The sequence below is a fragment of the Citrus sinensis genome, chromosome 4 (assembly GCF_022201045.2).
Source record: "Citrus sinensis cultivar Valencia sweet orange chromosome 4, DVS_A1.0, whole genome shotgun sequence".
Taxonomy (NCBI): Eukaryota; Viridiplantae; Streptophyta; class Magnoliopsida; order Sapindales; family Rutaceae; genus Citrus; species Citrus sinensis.
In genome coordinates, this window is record NC_068559.1 from 26451343 (window position 1) to 26469887 (window position 18545).

The 18545-nt window shown below is 32.6% G+C and overlaps 2 protein-coding genes across 3 annotated transcripts; one reads left to right on the top strand and one right to left on the bottom strand.

The window, feature by feature from the left end:
- Nucleotides 1–2870: 2870 nt before the first annotated feature.
- LOC102629774 (polygalacturonase At1g48100) lies at nucleotides 2871–5714 on the bottom strand. The gene is made up of 8 exons (XM_006483850.3): nucleotides 5348–5714; nucleotides 5074–5202; nucleotides 4679–4846; nucleotides 4531–4566; nucleotides 4220–4427; nucleotides 3678–3759; nucleotides 3432–3540; nucleotides 2871–3324 (listed from the first exon to the last, which is right to left on the bottom strand). Exons 1-8 carry the CDS (start codon nucleotides 5636–5638, stop codon nucleotides 2923–2925), a joined length of 1425 nt encoding a protein of 474 aa, XP_006483913.1. The 5' UTR covers nucleotides 5639–5714; the 3' UTR covers nucleotides 2871–2922.
- Nucleotides 5715–13065: 7351 nt separating this feature from the next.
- On the top strand, nucleotides 13066–17088 carry LOC102629488 (cysteine-rich receptor-like protein kinase 3). 2 transcript variants are annotated; one of them, XM_006483849.4, is made up of 7 exons: nucleotides 13082–14018; nucleotides 14457–14564; nucleotides 14678–14817; nucleotides 14907–15117; nucleotides 15213–15447; nucleotides 15859–16003; nucleotides 16112–17088. In XM_006483849.4, the coding sequence occupies exons 1-7, from the start codon at nucleotides 13247–13249 to the stop codon at nucleotides 16379–16381; spliced, it is 1881 nt and encodes a 626-aa protein (XP_006483912.1). In that variant the 5' UTR covers nucleotides 13082–13246; the 3' UTR covers nucleotides 16382–17088. The 2 variants fall into 2 exon arrangements, with proteins under 2 accessions (XP_015387333.1, XP_006483912.1); XM_015531847.3 differs by lacking the exons at nucleotides 15859–16003; nucleotides 16112–17088 and adding an exon at nucleotides 15598–15844 and having other exon boundaries at nucleotides 13066–14018.
- Nucleotides 17089–18545: the final 1457 nt, after the last annotated feature.

The window sequence follows — 18545 nt, forward strand, 5'->3', positions numbered from 1 at the left end:
CTTGAAGTATACCATAGCCTTTAAGAGGTGGTTTCACTGAGAGTATAGTCTTTTGGAGAATTATTTAACTGCAAAGAAATGAAAAAACAAACAAACAAACAAACAAAGGAAAGAAAGAAAGAAATATTGCAGTATTTTAAAAAATGCAGGGATATAAAAAATTCATACTGTGCAAGTAAAATAATTGAACAGAGGGAAAAAATATATAATTAGGGATAATGAGATTTTTATGAAATTAATAAAGGATGCCAATAGTCCTACTCTTTGCTAAAGGAGGTCTATTTTTTATTTTAAATAAAAAATTCTGTTTAACTTTCGGTGGAATCAAGATAAATATGAATAACTTATCTGTATGAGTATGACCAATATCATTTTTATCCTTTATTATTATTATTATATTAAAATTTTTTATTAATAACTCTGAAAAAAGAAATTAAATTTTCAATAGATTGGATTCGTAATGGGATGAATATTCGAAGAGGTTGAGGACCCGCATCTAAAGCTTTATCTTTGCTTGTAAAAATGAATAGAGGCGAGGCCGCACGGGCATGCGCATGCACTGAGATTCTCTAAAGGGGGTATGTATATTGGACGGTGTCAGCAGCACCACCACCACCACCAGAAACTTCATCAAGCACCTTCCATCTAAGCTAAAGCCAACAATTCATTGCAGAAAGGAAAATTCACCCGAAACAGAAGTGGGTCCAACCGCAACGGGCCGGAGAGGTGTACGTGTTTGGTCTATTCGGATCCTCGAATGACAAATGCAGCTCATCTTGGCCTATTCATATCCTGACAACCAAGATTCATAAATTAAATATAATGGTAATTAATTTCCTCACCCATTCAAATTTTTTTTTTTTTTTTAGCAACTCAACAGATTTTAATAATTAATCCAATTGGAGCACATATTTATGCACATGCTATGGTGGCGCATCTCCCATATACTTACAGCTTTGTCACATTCCATTCATTGACTGAACAGAATGGAAGGCCTAGTGATTAGTGTTGTCAACTTTATCTGAAACTTTTTGCCCTTTTCATTTCTCTGCCAAGAGAAGTGGTTGACTGTGCTCTCCCACAACCCCGGCTTTGGGTCTCCACTAACCTAAGCTGTGCTTTTCTTTTGATCTTTTCAGAAAGAGAGGAGGAGTGGAAATTGAAAAGGATTCTCTCTTTCACAAACACACACAATAGTGACTGCTGATGCAGTTAGTTTCAACTTTCAACATGGCTTGCGAAATCAACTACCATAGATAAATACATATTAATTAAATAATTAACTTATATAATCTGGGTGCAATTGTCGCAGAGTTGATGTCCACTTTACCGGTTGCTGCAGGCTGATTAGAAAAGAATATTGTTTAAATATATGTGGGTAATGGATTCACCAGTGTACAAGAAATATTGAGATGATGGAAAGACGTGGATCTCTGATGCGGTTTTACAGATACCACAGATACCTTTAGTTCAACTTTCTAGTTAATTAAGGTCGTTAATTACAGGATTATGCGAGCCACATATACCTTTTATTTAGTGAAAAATTAGGTCCTTGCACTGCATAAATAAAAGTTGAAACTACAACAAACCATCACCTTACCACATTAATTTTTTTTTTTTTTTAAGTTTGCAGATGGGAAGCAGTTGCCACAAGCACACACCTTACTTTAGGCTTAGGGGGAAGGAGAAACTGCAGTACAGTCATCATGATCAGGCCCTAAAACATTTATATTAAGGGCCGTTTGAAGTTGTTTTTCAAAGATTTAAAAGTGATTTGAAAAAGTAATTTTGGTATTTAGTAAATTGTTTTAGAAATCACTTTAGAGAAAATTATACTTATCTTGTAAAAATATTGAAAAGTAAGGAAGAATTACCTTTTAAAAATTAGTTTTAGGACTAATTTGGTAATGCCATAACTTTTAATATAATTACTATTAGGTATGCTATGAAAATAATCAGTTATGAAGAGAATTTTGGTCAAATTTATTTTTAAAAGCAGTCGTATGTGTTTGGTAAATATTACTATTAAAGTATTATAAGAATGTAAATGATTGAATTTGATATTATACTAAATAAAATTTATTTACTCATTTCTAAACATGTATATAAAATATTTTTTGTTGTGTATATATAATAATTGATAATTAAATAAATATTTTGTATTATAATTTTTTTATTTTGTTATCTCAATATAATTGAAAATAATAATTATCTCTTTAAAGTTAATATTTTATTTCTTAATTAATAAGGATAATTTTACATTTTTATAAGATATAAAACAAATTCTCAAAAATTAGCTTTTAAAAAACTACTTTTCTCTGCTTTTCAATCTGTTGTAAGATAGGGTGATTTTATCAAAAGTTATTTCTTAGAAAATTTACTAAACACCAAAATTAATTTTTTTTTTTACTTTTGAAAATCACTTTTAAATCTCCAAAAAGCAACTGTAAATAAGTCTTATACTTAATATATTCTCATATATATTCTCATAAATATTATAAAAATCTAAAAATTTCCTTATTAATTAAGAAACAAAATCATTAACTTTAAGGATGTTATTATTATTACCAATTATATTGAGATAACAAAATAAAAATAAAAATAATATAAAATATTTATTTTAGTAATCAATTATTTTACATATATATATATATATATATACACAATAAAAAATTTTTTATGTGCATGTTAATAAAAATATGTAAATAAATTTTATTTAACATTATACTCATTTCAATCATTTACATTATTACAACAATTTAACACTGAGATTTATCAAACACATACGACTGCTTTTAAAACTTACAGTACTTTTAAAAGTAAATTTTATTAAATATATAATTCATTTTCTTCACATCTGATTATTTATACAGTACAAATAACAATAATTATTTTAAGGGTTATAACATTACCAAACTGCCCCTAACACATGTGCTCACGAGATCTTGCAATTCGTTTGACCGAACCACTATCCCTTCTCAAGCAATAGTCTATGCTTGAAGGAACCAGAGGAGCCTGTGATTTTCCGTAGGAGTTCCAACACAAGGCCTGTTGAAAACTTTGATACTTTGACGAGGGTTTCAATTGAATGTCGATTAGATCAACGTCAGAGCACGGGACGCTGTTACTACATGCTAGATGAATTGGCTGCACTGAATATGTTCCAATTATCTGATTGAATTCAACACCGGATATTGCCACGGCTCCTGTTTGGTTGTTGCATAAATGCTTGTCACAATAGTATTGGTCAATTATTATAGGAACCTTAACATCCGACACTTGAATGCTGGAAAATGAAACGTTCTTGACGGATCCAATGCCACCCTGTGAATTAACTGAAATATTATTACTATCAGAAGCCAATGCTAAAGTTTACAATTTATAATTAATATTTAAAATGAAACATCAATTTATGTACTCGAATTTGGTACCTGCCACGTCTTTATCCTAACCCCAGCTAGAGTATTTTGCAATGAAATTTTCTCCACAACAATATCGGAGACACAGGCAACGCTCTTGTCTTTCCCTAGTCCTCCTAAACTGTGGTTATTTATTATAATAAGAAACAAAATTAAATTAACAACCATCTTTTGCTTAATGCCAGATACATGATACTGTATACATCTTGAATCAGAATCGTGATCAGTGCACCGAATCAGATTTAATATCTTGCTTACCTTATACCATGACCGGGGCCGCAATTAATGTGATGGATGTGAACGTTTGAGCATCCAGTTTGTATTGATACACAGTCATCTCCTATTCAAAACGAGAACCCATGCGTTTGTTAATATTTAAAAGCAATATTACCAAATCTATAGTGATGTTGCTGATGTGCGCACGCTGGTATCATATTTCCTTTTTTAAAAAATTTTTTATTTCTCTTGGGTCTAGGAATCACGGTTAATCACTAATGCTTGACCCACAGAGCCCAGGAGAAAAAGTTGCCCTAGTGCTTCTGTTCATGCTTGCCTTCAAAAGTTAGTTTAGTGACAGTTATGTTATTAAAAAAAAAAAATTCTTGAAAACCAATCATATTTTCCCGCAGCAGATTACTTTTTGTCTGCAATACCAACGTGCCATGCACCATCGATTCTCTATTTAATTATTGGAATAGTCACAACCACACGTAATAGGCAATTAACAAGGTTTATACTGTATATAAAGATAGGTGTGTGTGTGTGTCATATACAGCTAGTACTTAGTTCTAATTTCTTACCGCATGCAATATCAGAATGCTGAATTTCTACGTCTTTTGTGTTTTGAAGATGAATGCCGTCGGTATTTGGGCTATTTTCTGGAGAAGAAATATGAATATTTTTAACCTTGATCCCACCGGAGCTGTCAAATTTTAGATGGCACAGAGGACTGTTGTTGATTTTGATATCTCGAACTGTGACATTATAGCTTGCATAGAATCTTAATGCCTGCAATTGTATTGCAAATGCAATATTAATTTGGAGCAGTCTACGTAACTACTATGATCATAAATTCTAGTAATTAATTCTAACTAGTGAGGGAAATCCTTACCGTTGGTTTCATTTCTGGAATGTGTTTGGATTTCTTCTGCCAATGCGATGTAACAACGTATAGCTGCTATTAATTATACTATACGAAAAAAATTAACTTATATAATTTAGTTTGAAAGAACTATATATGATATCATTAATACACTAACCTGAATAGAGTTACTTTGAGAGCCGCCCCACCATTCAAAGCCTTGACCATCAACAATTCCATTACCTTGAATGGTGAAGTTATGGAGCCATTTGAAATTTATCCACTGAAACAAACTAGATTTTGGCCATGAACCTACTTTTGGAGGTGCCAAAAGGGTGCCATCAATCTGTTGGAATTCCACTTCCATTAGTTTTGTTTGTTAGTGTCATGCAAACTAACTGTGTAATAAGGATATTATAAGATAAAAACTGACAATTAATTGTTAATTATAAGAATTAATATAGTCATTCCTGTCCTTTTTCAATTTTTTTTTTTGGTTTAATTTAATAAATAATGCGATGAAATTGCTGTTCGAGAATCAGTGAGATGAGCTAAAAAGAAGAGAAAGCAAACCTGAAGAACAAGGTTAGGCATGCATGGACCTTGAAGAGTTATGGGCTTGATAAGGAACTTGAACTCTGACGGAATTTCCACTGTAGCCCCAGCCACCCTGCATGCAGCTTTCCATGCTGCTATTAGTGCCTGCAGTTAAATTATATTGACAATTTAATAACTTCTCAAGAAAATTATTCACACGCACACACGCAGAGACACACACACACACACAAAAGAACGTTGATATATATATATATATATCTTAATTTGCAGCTAACGTTGTTTAATTTACCTTTGTATCATCAGAAACTCCATCTCCCTTAGCTCCAAATGACAAAACATCGAAAATACTGGACTTCGTCCGGTTATAAGAACCATAATGAGGAAGAGGTGCTGGTGCGGGTAATGGAAATCTTGAATCAGGCTCAGGGCCATGCTTATCTTTCTGATGCTTGTGAGGGCGGGGCTTGCTTTTCTTGGTGTGATGCTTTCTTGCCTCGACTGACATTATGGAAAATGTGACCGACACAATCAGCAGAAAAATCAGAACAAATAGAAGAGATGATTTATCGTTTCTCCTCATCTCAGCTCTATCTCAAACAGATCAGGGAATTCTGAACGGCAGCTTGTTTCAGGTGGGTTTGCTTTAATTTGCTCGATCGTAGCAGAAAAGTGAAGTAGTTATATATAGACAGTTATATAGAGAAATAGAGTAGCGATGGCATGCACATTTTCATTTGCAGTTGTGGTGAATATAGATATTATATATAAATTAGGTTAATGCCCCCGGCCCCAGGTATCTTTACTGGCACGTACAGCTAAAGCTTCCTTTGTGAGTTTTAGTGGACACTTCAAATGACCATTTTGGCCATTCCCGTTTAGAGAGTGGCTGTTGTGTTGCTTGTTAGAAGTGATCAAAATAATAGCAACCATAGCTAGTTTTGTGTTGGGGGGCCGGGGGAAGCTTGTATTATTAGGATAAGGTTTGGATAATTTTCTTAACCCACCCCCATAACAAAATTTAAGAAACTAAATACCTAAATCTAAGCGTGATGATATAACATGAATGGTTGTTCGTGCACTGGAAGAGAGAGTAGTCTCCTGTCCTAATTCAATCAGCAGACGAATTAGCGCACTAACTTACTATATTCAAACCTTCATCCCTAAAAGTGCCTTTCAAACAAGTTGCATTAAATTAAGCAAAATCGAACGCCCCACCCCCACAAAATGTCAGCTATTAATCACTTTATTCGTTAACATACATCATTAATAATGTCCAAAAAGAAAACCCCAAAATGGAAGGAGGTGGTCCTAGGTTTTAAGTTCCAGACAAATTAGAGTTGGCCACTCGAGCTTTCACTCTCATTGCATTCTCTCTGTCTCTATACGATGTTAATTTAATGAGAAAGTATTGAGTTCAATAGAATTATTGTCTTTCACGTGTACTTTTAAAATACATTTGCCACAAGAATTTAACAAATTAATGAAAGAGTATATCTTGAAAAACATCCTCCTTTTTTTCTAATTTAATGCTAGACTAAAAGAGTGATTTACATCTATATATATATATATATATATATATATATATATATATATATATATATATATATATATATATATATATATGTATGTATGTATGTATATAGAATAAAACTTCGATAAATTGTTAACCTTAGGATTATGAAAAATTTATTAATTTAGTCAATATTATTATATCGATAAATTAATAATTATTAATTTATATAAGTGATCGCATTCATAATTGAAATTTTTATGAAGTATAAAGATAGTATAAGAATGTAAATATTATGTTAGATCGTATGATATAATTCTGATTTGATGAATCACTTAATAAATTTTTAGTTGAATCACGATTACGTGGTGACTCATAAAAAAAGTATTTTATAGATAATAAGATTTTTTAAAATTTATTACTTAATTAACTTATCTAATTATTAATTTACCTTCCAGTCGAGATTAGCAAAAATTATTATTTTATTAAAATTATTAATTTATCAAATATTAATTTCACTAAGTGATACCATTGTGTATATACCCAAGTGCTGAGAATACAGCTAGGTAAACAAGCTCGTGTGGAATCAAAATCTGGTCATTCTGACAATAAGAAGACCCATTTCATGGAAGAGATAGAGATATGGCAGTTTTTTTCAAGTTACTAGATGTTGAGGACCCCTCTACTAGCATTCTAATGGGTAGCCTCAGGGCATAGGTGGAAGTTATGGTTACCACGTTCATACATGAAACGTGAAGACTGAAGATAAAATGGAGAAAAGAGAGAGAGAGAGATGAATTTGTATTGTGATTATATAACTTATCAAGTGATATATACATTACAAATATTTTAATTCAAGATCATGCACTTTGTTAAGGTCGGAAAAGTTATCAAACTACATGTTTTAAAAATATAATGACATTATACTATTAAATTATATAATTTAATAATTTTTTAAAATTTTAATAAATTCTAAAATACTAAATCTAATCAATACTTACACATACATACATACATACATACATATATATCATTCTCCAATGAAGATGTCACTAAAGTATAAAAAAATTTGTCTATTACTGTATTAAATTATGTATTTTTGATTTGTTAGTTATATCTTTAACAAAATAAAAATTCCTTTGTTAGTGAATGATTATACATACATATATATATATATACATAAATATATATATATATATATATATATATTTATGTATTTATGTATGTACGTATGTACATATGCGTGTATAAACCCACGCACACTCTTTGGTTATTAATGCGTGGGGGGGCATCACCCAGCAGGGTATGTTAAGCAATGCAACTTAATTTTGTTTGTTATCTTCAAGCAAGCACGCCCTCGGCGTGGGCCAAACGTGGGACCGGTTATTACTGCCAGCATTTCGCCATATATATATATATGCTGTGGAAGCGACCCAGGTGGGGCGGTGCTTGTCTCTTTTTATTCACAAGCATGATTAGAATTTTTATTTGAGGAAGAAGCGGCCGATGAAAATCTTTTGCTTATTTAAATTTGAAAATTCTCAATTTTATGAGAAGAAGTTGGGGTAACTATTTGGTTCGATTATGATCGAATTGAATCAAGCTGAAAAAAAAAATGACAGTCCGATTCAGTCAATCAAAACCGAATGATTAAAAAAATGTCAATTGATTGGTTTTCGATCTTGAACTAAACCAAATTGAAATTCAATCGGTTTAGTGTTAAAAAAAAAAAGAATTTATATGTATAAAATAATATTTTTGTATAAAACATGAATGCTTAATGATTATAATTGAATTGGACTAAAAAACAAATTAAATTTGATGAAAAGTATAAAAATTTGGCTAATATAAAAAAAATTAAATTACATGAACAAACCACATAAAACCGAACTTAGAAATCGAATCAAAATAATTCAGATCTGTTCGGTTCCCGTTCCTAAATCCAGTTCATATTTGTCCCATAACTTCTTGAACCAATTTGATCTAGTTCGGTTCGGTTTTGACAACTCCAAACCGAACAACCGAATCGGTTTATGCCTGGCCCTAAGAAGAAGTTTACTTCCCACTAGTGATGAATATGAGTAAATTTCTTTTCTATTTGTAATATTTTTTTCTAATTTTATGAGCTGTACTAATCAAACCTCCTCTCGTTATGTTTCCAATTATGATAACAGAAGAATTATATGTAACATTATTTAAAAAAAACTTTAAAAAGGGGAATAACTTGCTTGTTTTTTATTGGTGTAGATATAATAAAAAAAAACATCATTTTCGTATTTCGTTAGATCCGTAAACAATTGGCATGCACAGTTTATATATAGTAAGGTAAAAGTTCATTTAATTCTTATATTTTGATATTAGTTTCTGTTTAATCTTATATTCTTTAAAAATGCCATTAAACTGTTGATGCCCGTGCCGTTACTTTTTGTTCCCTTTAGTTTATTTTTATAATATTACCTTTTTACAATAATGTTTAATCTTTTTGGACATTAATAAAAAAAATAAACTACAAATTTAACCCCAAAAATAAAATAAAAAAGAATATATATTAATTTTGTGGAACACTTTACGAAGGAGTTAATATATTAATTTTTTTAATAATGTCCAAAAAATTAGAAATTTAATTTTTTTACACCGTTAACTTTTTTGAAATACGTGAACTTCCAAAGAAACTAATATATATTCTTTTTATTTTTATTTTTTGAGATTAAATTGATAATTTAATTTTTTTAATGTCCTAAAACACAGAAAGATTATTGTAAGAGAAAAAAATAGTAACAACAAAGCTATCAATAATTTAATGACAGAATGTTTAAAATATTTTTAAAATTATAAAGATTAAACAGAAATTAACCTTAAATATAGGACTAAACGAATTTTTATCATACACAGTACGTTGATTGATACCTGGGGTTAGTTTGCCTGATAACACACAAGCAGCTACAATCAATATTAGACTTTAGAATCGTATGGGACTGCTACTAAATACACCCCTATACAAGCACCGTCCTCTAAAGCAGAAGTGGTAACATTTTTCTGTCGTCCATCTTGGGCCTTACAACTGTTCATACTATGCCGGATTTTGTGCCTCACCTTGGGCCTACTAGTTTTCGATAACCCAATTCCTTTTTGTTATTAATTTGAGAAGGTTCGGTTTCTACCCTGTAAGAATATCTGCTTCTCCAAGAATGATGAATACAACAGAAATGAACTTCTAAATTAAGAAAAATAAAAAGAAACAATCACGTGAAATCATCACGCACTCAAAAATGTAATATTATGAATATAAATTTTATCCACATAAATTTACGTGAATAGTGTAATACTATTGCTACAAGTATTACTTATGTTTATTTTATTTATTATTTTAAGAACTTAGGTCATGTGCAATCATGTGAATCCACATAAATTATAAAGGAGTTTGTATCATGCTATTACTCAAAACTCAAAAGGAGAAAAATAAAAATATCTTGTCATTAGGGTTAATCCAAAATTCCAAATAATATGTTACAGACCCCAACTCTTGAAATGAGGCCATTCTGTCGTGTGCAAAACCCAAAATTCTTTAGGGGAAAAAAATCAATTAATTATATTATTACATTAAAAAGTATGTAATGATGGTAGTTAACAATACGAATATCCGCGCCTTCGTCCAACCGATTTTCAAAAGCAGCCACCAGCCGTATAAGTGTTGGAGAAAAATTAATTTTTTCAATCTTTATAAAACTTTTTTAAGATCGCTCTTATATAATATATAAAAATTTGTAATCTAAAAATCATACCTTGAAAATTCAATTTAGCTTTTTCCGTTGAAGTGATTTAGGCTCTAGATCACGATTCGTCACCACCACGTTTGTTAGATCACGATCCGTCACTACCACGCTTGTTAGATCACGAACTGTCACCAATGATCTTTCAGGTTATGACTCAGGTTTAGTCTGCACTTGACGTGTAGGCGCCTTTATCACTACCAAAGTAACTAGCACGAGAAAAAATTTTCTTTCAATAATAAAGAGAAAAATTTTTCTTTTAACAATTCTCTGATCTATATAAAGTGGCTGCTCTTATTTTCTTTACATAAAATAAATATTTTTATATCCCCCTTTAGTGAAAACCCTAGGTTCCAAATAATGAAAATCAAAACTCACGTTACTTATTTTTTCTATAGAGGACCCACCTTGTAAAATAACATAAGACTCCTTACACACAAGCTAATTAAATGAAGCCTCCCACAAAATGATATATTTAGGCTTTTAACCCAAATAGGTAGTTATCTTGCTTATTAATCTAGTAGTGGTGCAGTCAATTAAATGAGTTAACCCGGGGATCATTTGGGAACATACAATAGTGGCTATAACAATTAGGCCTGTAATTAAACTAGTCTAATTATTTAATTCCAAATCTACTCCACTAAAAGATTGGAATTGACCTCCATAATTGTATGCTAGAATAATAATTCGTCCCAAGCCACATTGATTTCTTTATTGCACAATCATTTGTACCACATCATTAATTAAATCAATATCTCAACTGTCCAATCAATTTAATTACATATTGTTCCTTAATACTTACTGGTTTTTTCTAATGATCATTTTTAACATACTAAATATGTTGACACACTCTGGCTAAAAAATTATATGATCAAGTGCCGAAAACCCATCAAGAGATGTGTTATACAAATTCTATATTGTTAATTCATAACTCCAATACTCATAATTGCTCCCACCAAGCTACCGAGTAATCTTGACCACAAGTATATGTCGTGCCCATTGGTACTCAAATGAAATAACAATTACAATCATGAAATCATAATTAACTCAAGATTAAGATTACAATAAAATCAATGCTTATAAGATTTAATAAGTTTGACAATTATTACAAAGTTAATTAAATCTCATATGTGATCTTGTTCAATGTAGTCATACTACATCAATAAATTCATACATGATTAAGACAAATCATTCAATGAATTCGTTACAGTCTATACCTAAATAAAGTGCCCAACTTTATTTATCAACTGCAAACTAAATTTATTTAATCATAAGATAACTTGTATTTATATCTTCTGTGAATCCACATGGTGATCACATAAATACATATAATATGATTAAATGGATTTTGATCAAAATATTAATGCAATTAAGATATTTGAATAAAATACCTCATTAATTTTATTAATCAAAAAAATATTTATTACAATTAAATAAACACATATGCTTTTAAAGAGCATATTTTTCCAACAATAAGTTCAAACGAGTCAGTGGTCCATCGTCGCCTACAACTGTCTGACTTAATTGTCAAAATACTCATCAAGTCTCTATTTGAGGCTGGCTGCGGCCACCTAGCACTAGTTATGTTTAAGCACTTTCTGGTGCGTTTACTATGCCACACTATATTAGATTGAATTAAATAGGACGGTAATAAATTAAATAATGTGCGATATGTTTGATACGGTATCATATTTGATATGACATATATTGTGTTATGTATTATAATAGTTTATATTATTAATAGAATTAAATTATTTTATTTTGATTTATCAAAAGAATTAATCAACCATCGGCAGCCACCACAGGCCACCGCTGACCACCGTGAAAATTATGAACTTTCTTTGTTTAAGTTGAATTTGGTTAAAATTCTCTCCTTGAGCTCTAGAGAAAGGCGTTAGTAACACCATCAGTAAAGCTCTTGTTCGTCGTGTATAAACATTTAAAATTTCAAATATAGATTTACGATGATCGAAAACTCCATCATTAATGATATTAGTACCGTTAAGTGGAGATAGAGAAAAAGATTCTAATAACACTAAATTTAACATCAAAAGATTGAGGAAAAATTTTGATTGCAGCGGCTGACGGCGAATGATAGTGGTCAGCGATGCGTGTCACCGATGGCAACAATAGATTACCGAAGATAGTTAAATATTATTGATAAACTTATTAAATTAAAAAACTATTAAAACACATTTAATAAATAATTTTAAAAAAGAAAACGAAGAAGAAGAATACAGGTGATACAGGAGTGCGGGGTCCTATTTTGGCTCTAGAAATTGACTAAATGCCCACATTTATCCGTACCCTTGTGCTCATTAAATATGGCGCACATAAAATAATCCAGCATAGACCAGGTCTGAGTAGCACGCCAAAGTTTAAACATATCCTTTGAGCATTAATTCTGTCTTTTTAGACGTCCATTGTTTGAAAAACGCACGGTGTCTGGGGGCCGCGAGTGCTGGATTCCTATAGTCAACATACGGAAATACCCATCAATTTCCTGTGTTTGGTTAATTATTATGTGCTCTCAAGTCTCATCTTGTATTGAACTCTCGCTAGCTTTCGCACGGGTTGAGTTGACTACCGTTTCCTGCGCACTCGGTACCTAGTATCTACCATTACTTAAACCGTTGCAGACCTATTTTCACGTGGATCTCAAAATATCTCAAATAACCGCCAAACCACAGGATCACACGTTTCCATTTGGCCCCACTGTCACAGAAACATACCCCCTCAACACTCGATCAATGTCTTGTCTGCAATGCCCAATGAGATACCTGAGCCCGAGCCCGAGCCCAGCTGTTTCTTTCTCGTTTCCAATCTCGTAGTCGCATAATTTTTCCTTCTTCAAGTTCCAAGCTAAGTAACCAAAAACACACCACTTTAATTAACTCAGCTTCTGTTAATGAGTAATTATCTTCTCTTTATACTACTTCTCTCCATCTCTCTCTTTGCAAAGCCTTTGCTTTGTGATCCAAGAGCTACACGGGCAGCTCTAATATGCACCAACAGGACTGCTTCATCATCACTGCGCCGAACTTTTATAACCAACTTCTTAGCAGCCATGGACATAGTGACTCCACTTATAGCAAGACAAAGATACGCAGCTGTTGTAAATGGAACGGGGACTGCATCAGTCTATGCATTTGGTGAGTGCATGAAAGATCTTTCTCCAAATGATTGTAACCTCTGTTTTGCTCAGTGCAAAACCCAGGTCCTGAAATGCCTCCCATTCCAGTTAGCTACACGGGGTGGCAGAGTCTTTTATGATGGATGTTACTTAAGGTACGATGATTATGATTTCTTTAACGAATCTTTGAGTTCACAAGACAGAACTGTTTGCGGGAGTAAGGATTTTGGCGGGAACAATACTGTTTTTGGGGCTAACGCTATTGAGTTGGTGAGGAATTTGAGTGTGCAAGCTGTTAAAAATGATGGATTCTTTGTTGGGTCTGTGACTTTCAGTAAAGGGAATGTTTCGGTTCATGGGTTGGCTCAGTGTTGGGAGTTTGTTAATGGAAGTGCCTGTGAAAATTGTTTGGAGAATGCAGTGTCTAGGATTGCATCTTGTACCCAAAAAGAAGAAGGGCGGGTCTTGAATGCTGGATGTTACTTGAGGTATTCAACTCAAAGGTTTTATAACAATTCAGGGCCTGATCCAGTTCCAGGGAACGGAGGTGACTTTGATTTTGCCTTTTTCTTTTTTCTTTTCCCCCCTTTTCTGGGCTATCATTTTGACAAGTGTATGACCTTCCTCTTTGAGTTCATATCCAAAGGTTATATATACAAGAAACCAGTTGATAAAAGTGAAATTAAGTTGGCCAGTACTCCAATTCTTATTCCCAAAGAACCAAATCCTAATTTGTTAAGATTTGTAGACTTTGTTTTGTTTCTTGTAACAAGATATGTGAAGGTCAATTTGATATTTTGTAGCTCTGTGTTTCCTAGAATATATATAATTTATTCACAATTGCAGGTTCATTTTTTTTTTAAAATCAAATGGATGAAAATTTATATTCTCTAGAAGTTGTACAAACCTACATGTGAAATGTTTTGTAGTTTGCTTCTGTGCCGGATACACTTTAATGACATAATATAATGTTAATATTTTCCAGGAGACAACAAACTAGCTGTCATCCTTGCAACATCTGCCGTGGCTCTTCTGCTGGTCTTCTCATTGGTTGCTTTCTTTGTTAGAAGAAAACTCTTGCAGAAGAGACGAGGTATGTATTTGAGACCTGGTGTCTGATTTTAAATCTTTGTATTCAAGCTTTCAGAATACAAGCTGTCTGATTTTAAATCTTTGACACCGTGATTTATCGAACATCTATCAAAGAGCGGAAGCAACTAGGAGCTTTACAGGTTGCTGTCAATAAATCCAAGCTGAATTTCTCATATGAAACTCTTGAAAAGGCTACAAATTACTTCCATGAATCCAATAAGCTGGGACAAGGAGGATCAGGTTCAGTTTATAAAGTATGATATAATTTTACCTTTGGTTCTTCATGAAGAGAATCATGTCTTACATGTGGAGTTCATTGGGAGCATTTCATTTTGTAAATTAGGGAACTTTGCCTGGGGGAGAGGCCGTAGCAGTAAAGAGGCTTTTCTATAATACAACGCAATGGGTAGATCATTTCTTCAATGAAGTTAATTTGATTAGTGGCATCAATCACAAAAATCTCGTAAAGCTCCTGGGATGCAGCATTACAGGCCCCGAAAGCCTTCTTGTCTATGAATTTGTGCCAAATCAGAGCCTCCTGGATAACCTCTTTGGTTGGTATCTCATCTATGAATCCTTATTTAAATGAAAGCACTGTGATTATTTTTTATTAATATATTCTAGTTTTAAATTTATTAATTTAATTCAGTTAGACAAGATGTTGAGCCCCTAAGCTGGGAAGTGAGATACAAGATCATATTAAGCGCAGCAGAGGGTTTGACCTATCTTCATGAGGAATCCAAGTTGAGAATCATACATAGAGATATAAAGCTTAGCAACATACTACTTGATGAAGAATTCACAGCAAAGATTGCTGATTTTGGACTTGTGAGATTGTTTCCAGAAGATATTACCCACATCAGTGCTACCCTTGCTGGCACTCTGTAAGTTCAGAGTTTTGTTGATTATCTTCATTAGCATTCATGTTCTATGATATTTCAATTGTTATCATCAATGTAATATAGGAAAAATATCTTCACTTTCTTTTCCAATTAGACATATTAACCTAATATGGACAATTCCGCACACATCAGTTGCTTTGCATTGGGATTATGTCAACACCTACTATATTTGGCACCAAAAAACTCACTTCACTGTCGCTTGGGTTTTTATTTATATCATGTATCTGAGTCAGGTGAGTTTGATAAATTATAATACCTTTTTCAGCAAATATTTTAGCCTCTCCTTTCTCTTTACAGATTGTTACTAGCTTTGCATTTTTCTAAAATTGCAGTATGAAGAAGTCATTTTCCTTTCCCTTCTGCTAAAAAGTTTAGATTTTGAATTCATGATAGGGGTTACATGGCCCCAGAGTATGTTGTTCGTGGCAAGCTGACAGAGAAGGCAGATGTTTATAGTTTTGGAGTTGTTGTTATTGAAGTCGTATGTAGGAAGAGGATCAATTTGTTCACTCAAAATTCATTTTCCATCCTGCAGACGGTGATTCTTTTAACTTGGCATATCTAAGATAGTTCATTTTCTAGTGGTGAGTATTTTATCGTTTCAAGCCTTCAAACTTACCAAAACTTTCATCTCTCTTGTTATAAGGTCTGGGATCTTTATGTAAAGGGACGACTCCATGAAGCTGTTGATCCAGCCCTAGCGGGTAATTTTCAAGAAGGGGAACCATCACGATTGCTTCAGATAGGCCTACTATGTGTACAAGCCTCTGCAGAACTCCGACCATCAATGTCAATTGTTGTGAAAATGCTCACAGGTAATCACGAAATCCTGCAGCCAACACAGCCCCCATTTCTCAATCCTAATGGTTCTGAAATTAGTTCGGTGGGTACTCCTTCAACATCCAATTCTAAATGAATCTTACTCCCAGTCGTTACATGACCCTTCATGTACCTTTTCCTCTAAAATATTCTTTCCCTATTACTTTGTGCTAAACCTGTTCACATCGAAAATTGTGCTATTCCTGATATGGTTAGTCCTTTGAACTGCTTCAATATCCTTTTTCACGTTAAAAAAGAAGGGTCTAACTATTGTGGTATGGTGGTACCATACCACAGCTGCACCTAACCATTGAATTCAACTATAGTACATGTGTCCAGATCTAATGGTTAGGTGCAGTTGCACCGTAGTTTTGTCCCAAAAAGAATTCATAATTGAGTGTTCTCCATTAATGATGCTGCAAGCTGTCAGTTATGGTCCCCTTGTGACCCTTTTTAATCTCCTGGGATACAAAGCTATTCAGCCATACAATCTCAACTCTTTGAACACAATCCGATTGTTTATATCATCCTAAAATCTTTTGATAACTTGATTGAGCTAAATAGTTTATGTAAATCGTCTCAACAATATATATATATTTATTTAGTGTTGTACTGGAAGGATCTATCAGTTGTGTATAGTACTCCAATTTACATCTAAAATTTTTGTCTTTGGAAGTGTCTGCATCCGCAAATATGCAGTGGGGATGCCTTATTTGACAGTTGTACTGGTACTGACTATATTAAAAATGGAAACAGAGAAGTCTCAGTGGAATCAAGCGAAAAAGATCGACTGATTTACCAGCATTTTATGTGCAAATCATTTTCAGCTTTGGCTGTGGCTTCCAATTTCTTTCAAATAGGAAACTAGAAAAGCATCCTCAAGTTCAAAGATTTATTAAATCCTACAAAATCTTGGCCGTTGATATATACTAAATCTAATCGCCAGAAATTAGTGTAAAAATATGTATAATTTTAGGGGGTTGCCGATTCGTCCCATATGTATATATAGCACTTTCAGCGGCGGCTATAGTTGATTGTTGACACCGAAGTTGCTTTTTTGAGAATTAGCTTATGTGACAGCCAGCTGCTACCACTTCAGCTCATTGGAAAAACGAAATGCCTGTAACATGCAAATATTGAGTTGTTAAGTGGCAAATTTCGAACATGATGTTATCCTTATAATTTAGTGCAAACGAGCATTTTTGCTTATGAGTAATTCTCAAGTCAATAGATATGGTGAGTATTTTGACAAATTAATAGATGGTTTATAAAAAAATATGAGGATGAGTCAAACAGTTATAAGCAATCCTAATTCCCAAACTAAAGTCGTGGTTAAGACTTAAGGTATCCATATTAAATTGACTTGTTAAGGTGCGTTGCCTGCAAGGAATACTCTTATTCTTTATAAATTGCGCATTTGTACAATGAGCCCTGAAACCCACTTTAATTATTGACTATATTTTTCACTATTTTTAACAAGTAAAATGCTTTCCACTCTGATCCTCTCTTTGACTTCTCTCACGACCACCCTATGTATACTATCCTCGTTTGCTTAGTTTCTTCCCATCACTTTCAAGTTCCAAAAGGCTCACGATCCCACTCAGAATTCAGAATCCATGCATAGAAAATTATATTATCATGCTCTCCTGATCCTCACATTATTTAATCTCTTCGCAACTTTCACAAATTTTATAAGGTGCGTCTGTGTATTAGCAGAGTGTGTGTGTGTGTGTATTATGGTAATAAATTTAACTATTTTTTATATTCGTAATTACCTTATAATCATGTTCGTTTACGAGAAATTCATATCAAGAAATGAATCTCGGTCCCATTTCGCACATACTTTCATTGGCATGCATGTTACCCTCGTGTTGGGTTCAATGGGAAGTTGCATGAAAGCTTCTTCTTCATAGAACGATTGTCACGAAACTGAACACGTTTTTAGTACTGGTCTAATAACTGAAAGAACAAATTAACTAGACTGCTTGTCCGAAATTGCATGCATTTGTTCGAGGAGTGGTAATCAGGATTTTAAATGAATTAGGTCAAAATTTGACTATTAAATAAATCATAAGATCAAGGATTGACTTCAATTTCATTCAATAAATGAATAAATTAATTTGTTTATCTTTCATTTTAACTTAAAAAATATATAATATCACCAATATAATATTTGTTTTTCTTTTTTTAAGAGAGTCATCCTTAATTAAAATTATTATTTAATAAGTTGTGATAAAATTTACACCAACAACACAAATTCA

Excerpts from the sequence above, each read along its gene's own strand:
- LOC102629774 (XM_006483850.3), bottom strand. The coding sequence starts at position 5,638 with ATGAGGAGAAACGATAAATCATCTCTTCTATTTGTTCTGATTTTTCTG. Across the intron at positions 4,428-4,530 it reads TTCCAGAAATGAAACCAACG|GCATTAAGATTCTATGCAAG; the intron begins GTAAGGATTTCC and ends ATACAATTGCAG. Across the intron at positions 3,541-3,677 it reads GGCCCCGGTCATGGTATAAG|TTTAGGAGGACTAGGGAAAG; the intron begins GTAAGCAAGATA and ends AAATAACCACAG.
- LOC102629488 (XM_006483849.4), top strand. The coding sequence starts at position 13,247 with ATGAGTAATTATCTTCTCTTTATACTACTTCTCTCCATCTCTCTCTTT. Across the intron at positions 14,565-14,677 it reads ACTCTTGCAGAAGAGACGAG|AGCGGAAGCAACTAGGAGCT; the intron begins GTATGTATTTGA and ends CATCTATCAAAG. Across the intron at positions 15,448-15,858 it reads GCTACCCTTGCTGGCACTCT|GGGTTACATGGCCCCAGAGT; the intron begins GTAAGTTCAGAG and ends AATTCATGATAG.